This window comes from Phalaenopsis equestris, unplaced genomic scaffold (genome assembly GCF_001263595.1).
Source record: "Phalaenopsis equestris unplaced genomic scaffold, ASM126359v1 Scaffold219721, whole genome shotgun sequence".
In the NCBI taxonomy this organism is placed as follows: domain Eukaryota; kingdom Viridiplantae; phylum Streptophyta; class Magnoliopsida; order Asparagales; family Orchidaceae; genus Phalaenopsis; species Phalaenopsis equestris.
The window spans coordinates 1-5,312 of record NW_018238062.1 but is presented as its reverse complement, the minus strand read 5'-3'; the positions used below and the strand labels follow the sequence as shown (position 1 = coordinate 5,312).

At 33.3% G+C, this 5,312-nt stretch overlaps 1 protein-coding gene across 1 annotated transcript; it reads right to left on the bottom strand.

The window, feature by feature from the left end:
* Positions 1-1,131: 1,131 nt before the first annotated feature.
* Positions 1,132-4,686, bottom strand: LOC110037460 (protein PIN-LIKES 7-like; the record flags this gene model as incomplete). Its single annotated transcript, XM_020742118.1, is given in 10 exon segments — positions 1,132-1,317; positions 1,404-1,456; positions 1,624-1,724; positions 2,173-2,292; positions 2,379-2,612; positions 2,748-2,869; positions 2,959-3,083; positions 3,972-4,051; positions 4,131-4,363; positions 4,560-4,686. Coding segments are annotated over 9 exon segments (1,156 nt in total), but the record flags the coding sequence as incomplete, so codon positions are not given.
* Positions 4,687-5,312: the final 626 nt, after the last annotated feature.

Below are 5,312 nucleotides of genomic sequence, written 5' to 3'. Positions count from 1 at the left end.
ATATATATATTAGGTTTTGAAAAAAATGATAATTTATATATCATCTAACATTCAATAATGAATGGAGATTGGTAATAAACATTTACAAGCATACCACACCTAAACATTCATATTTACATGAATACGAAATAACAGACAAGTCTTTAATATCACATAAAAAATAACATCATTGTTTCATATCTAATTTATGGTTAGGATCAAAATTAATGAATCAAATTTGAATAAATCTAGTCTGAGCTGGTTAAAGGCAATTATACGAGCCTCCAGACATCTCTAATGTGCCTTACAATTCGAGAATTACCTTCTTAAGACCAACTATATATATATATATAAGTATTAGACAAACATATATATAGAACATGGCAAAACACTAAATTGCCTAAATTAAACAAAAAATATTAAATTTTGTTATTTATAGAGAAACTTGGTAAATTCTAGGGAGAGCAACTTCCACCCGAAACATAATTTGATTCTACCTCTTTATGCATATATAGGATGCACACACACACACACACATGCAATGCATGTTGTGTACCCTGATCTGTTGGTTGATATCCATGGTATAAGTCCCTTAGGTCGGGGGTTCGAATCCCCTCTGGTACAGTTGGCTTTAGAGAGGTTGTACTCAAATTATTAAGCACATAGTCTCTGATCATTCTTTTTAATATATATATACATACATACATACATACAGTGCAAACCATGTTATGTCCGGGGTAAACAATTGCCCTCCTTGGAATTTGCAATTTCTCTATACATATAAAAAAAAAAAATTTTGCCCAATACTTTGAAAAAGTTAGATATGTACCCCGACCTGTTGGTTGACATCCACGGTATAAATCCCTCAGGTCAGGGGCTCGAATCCCTTCTGGTACATTTGAAAAAGTTAGATAGTTGATGATTTTGCCCGCCCTAAAAAGTAATATTGATTCGCAGTGTATACAGATCCATTCTCGGCTCAGATTGAGCCAGAGTCAAAACTCTCACCTAAATCTCGCTCCAAATAAAACACGAACGAGTCACAGTTCCACTATGCCTAACCCAATCCGACTCGAAATCAGATCATAAACAGCCCTAATAACAATAATAACATAGAGTTTAGAAGGCAGATGATAGAGATTAGTAAAATACCAATTCCAACTGCAGGAGGTAGAGTGAACTGTGTCAGCAGCACGTAACGAAACAGTGCATCCTGAGGCAGAAAGCCAATGGCGTCCGCAGCCTTAACCACAGCAATCCCTGATATGGGCAGAGCTATATATCTCACTAACCCAACTGCTATAACTAAAGAAGGCCCCACTGCTGACTTCCTTAACCCTGGTTAACGAAATTATTAAATTACATAAATAATTTATGCAAAGATTAAAATCATAAATTATGCAAAATTGAAGTTTGAAGATTACCGTTGGTGAGATTTCCTCCAAGAATAAGAGTTGTGCAGGGTAGAGTTCCGTCTCTGTGGAGAATTTAATTTAACTGGTAATTAATTAATTAGTTTTTTTCTTAATTAATTAGTAATTAAAAAAAGGAAAAAAAATAACTTCCGATTTTTTTCTCGCAAAATATATTTCTTATTAATTTTTAGATATTTAAAAAATAATAATATATCAAGTTGAAGCTCACCCCAGCATCTTAATGGAGTCCTCTATAACTCTAAGGGGAGCACTCTCTCCAATCATAAGCGATTTTAACCAAGGTATTGCACCAACAACAAATCCAACCATCTGCATAAAATTAAAAATATAAATACATATCAAAATCTTTTAAATCTAATAAATTATCTATTTAATAGTCCCCAGCTATTTGCAAGAGATCATTTTAGTCTCAGAGTTTATATAAGTATCAAGTTAGTCTCCAGACTCTTCAATTTGGGACTGAAACAGTCACCATAAAGGGAGAAAATATTACATCAGGAGTTCTGATGCGGTTTCATGTGAGGATAGTAATATTTAGGTGTTATTGACAGTACTGTGTTGTTATTTTATCAAAATAACACCATAGTACTACTAATAACACCTCCACTAACACCATCCGCACTTAATCCGAATGTAAGTCATTCGGATTTAATATAAGCTCAATTCTAGAACAATCAGTGACTAATTTGACACTATTATGAATTCTGAGACAAAAATGGCTGAGACTATATTAAAAATACTGTAAAATATAAATTACTGCTGCAATATTTGGTGGTTCCATGAGTTCCTCCACAGTCTGATGAACAACTCCAACTATTTTCTTCATGAAAGACACACTGCTGCTGCTCAGTTTTTCATCAGACAACAATGGCTTCAACTATTAACACAAAAAAAATATATAATAATTTCAATATTATCCATATTTATAAAAACATATATATACAATTTAATTATTTCTCTTACAATCATTTGGTCTGAGTATCCATCAACCGATTTAGTTGATGGAATCAGCTGAGCCTCTTTATCACTGCTGTCTTCCTCACTTTCCGAATCATGAGTTTCTCCGGCGGCTGAGTTTTCATCAGCGGCGGCGGAGGCCGAGATCTCCGGCAAACCTTCTTGCTTTAGCTTCCTATATCTTTCACCATCTTTTTTCATGAGACTGTAAGTGTGCGTCCATATGAAGATGCCCCCAAGCTGTAAAAAACAAATTTTGGCATTTACATATATACCTCGATGTTAAAAAAAATGAAAAAAAAGTAAAATTTAATGCAAAATATTATGTGGATTCATGTAAAAACCTGAAATTTTAATGAAAAAAAGAATTTTTACCGCCATGGATAGAGAAACATAAGAGGTGCCACGCAGACTGCAGCTGCTCTCACCTCCAAAAGGATTTCCTGGCTCTCCACAGACGGCTGGAATAATCATGAGCATGAGATTTCCTAAATTTCCTGCATTTGATTTCTATTTGCATGTTAGGACATGATAAATTATGAAATTGCAGGGAGTGATAAATGTTAATTATAATTTATGAATATACCAGCAGAACAGCTAGCTACAACAAGGCCTTCCAGATGGCGTGGTGGTCTGAGGATCTTCACAGCTAGCCATCCGAGAGCTCCGCCAATTAAGAAGGTGATGGCGATGTTAACGGGCATAAACCACCTCGTAATTATTCAAACAAAAACAAGATAAAAAAATTCAATTTTTTTTACATTTACATGCATACCCCCAAATTACTATGTATTTACATATTAAAATCTAAGCATTACTTTTTCATTTATACCACCCAGATCTTTGACATGAAATGTTATGGCGGTCAGTTGAAATTTGCTATTTATTAGTATAATAGATAATAAACTTTGTTTTTTTTTTATTATTATGAAGTTTAGGCATTATAATAATGTTGTCCCTGCTTAATATACTTTTTATTCTTTTTCATGCTAAAAAATAATATGCACAGATCTCGAGATAATCAGTAGTTATTTCAGTCGGTCCACCAAGCGTTCTCTCTCGGTTAACTCGCTTTAGTTGACCGACCAATCTCTCTCCCTCCGCCACCTCACTTAGTCGGCCGACAAACACGGATGTGAAGTCTGCATCGTTCTCGAGACGATCCAATGATTAAAATAAAAATGACTAAATGTCATTTGTTTTTCTTTTAGAAGTATAGTCTGCATTTGTAATTTTTGTACTTTTCACTCCTTATTATTTTCTATAAATAGAAAGATTTTATAATATATAAAAGTGTGGGACCTTTTTGGTAACACCCAATTTACCCACAACTATGGAAGTCCTCTTCTCTCTCTCTTCTTTTCTCGCTTGATCAGCTGCTTCATTCTTTGGACACGATCTATAACTATTTATAATTACTTTAAATTTAAGAAAGCAAATAATTTTTTTCATGGAAAGGTAAGCTAGCAATATGACATATGTAAAAACTAAAGCTTTCCAATGTAAATACAAAGTATTCAGTGGCATGTATGTAAATATTCCTAAAAATATATATTTAGAGAGAGAGAGAGAGAGAATGAGAGAGTGAGAAATAATTACCAGGAGATGAGTTCCTGAAGAGTTACAGTTTTGGCGAGGGAGGAGAAGATGAGTGAGGGAGTAAATACAGCAAAAACAATCTGTCGGAAGTGATAAATTAATAATTAGAAAGTAAAAGATCAAATTTTTTTCTTATAATTTTGTATTTAATTCTTTTACCTTGTTCAAGTCTCGACGAATTCCATCAGAGAGGAGATTACTGTAACCTGATGCCAGAAAGGCTCCAAGAGAACCCACTAACAGAAGTTGTAGGACAGGCATGCTTGCCACTATTAACAGTGATAAAAATCCCATTTTTATTCTAATTATTTTCTCTTCTTCTTCTTCTTCTTCTTCTTCTTCTTCTAACTATTTGATTTTGCAGAAATCTGAGACTCACTGATCAATCAATTCTGCAGGAAGAAGCCAAAAATTACTAAAAATATGTAGTAGAAGTTGCTGAATGATACTGATTCATGTCATGCAAACAAAAAAAATTAATTTTGTGTTGATTTGAGGAAGTTAAGAGCTTAGATTTGTTACTTCAATTAAAATAGAAAGAGAAAGCGTGTGACAGAGAGAGAGAGAGAGAGAGATTGTTGAACTTACGTTGATGGCATGAAGAGAAGAAGGATGAACGAAGAAGAATTACTCTGAGAAACAGAGCTTTTATAGACACTGAGGTTGTAGAGAAGTAAACGGGAGAAGAGAGGGAGAGGGAGAGGGAGAGGGAGAGGGAGGGAATTGGCCGCTTGGGGGAGGGAGAAATTGGTGGAGGTAGAGAGAGAGAGAGAGAAAAAGGGAAGATGGAATTCTACTCTCTTAATTCTTAAAATTGAATTTAGAAGTTCACATCCAACCCACAAAATTTGATATTTACATTTACAATGATTTTGATGTGATGTTGTAAATATGGATGATATTTATGCAAAATTCTCTCCACCAAAAACAAAAAGAATATTTGGAATATACTTAAAATTTTAATCAAGTCATTTTTAAAGTTAATTTTTTTAATGATGAAAATAAAATTTAAATGAATAAATTAAATAAATGTCACATTCAAAAATAAATTGAAAATTTTAAAATTCATTTTGCTGCAATTTTTTTTTTATAAAAAAATACATTTTTTTAACAGCTTGAGGTACTATTTTTAAGCTGTTAAATTCGCTTTAAAAATCGGGCGATATAGAATTTAATCGATTAATAGTGCAGTTTACTTGTCTGAATAGATAAAAGTACATTGTGACAAAACTTTGACTAGAATATGTGGACCAAATAATGCTTTGCGCTTAATTGGGAAGATACATTAATTAAGAAAAATGTGAGATACGGGCCCACTACCATTCTCATGTGTCTAATAGT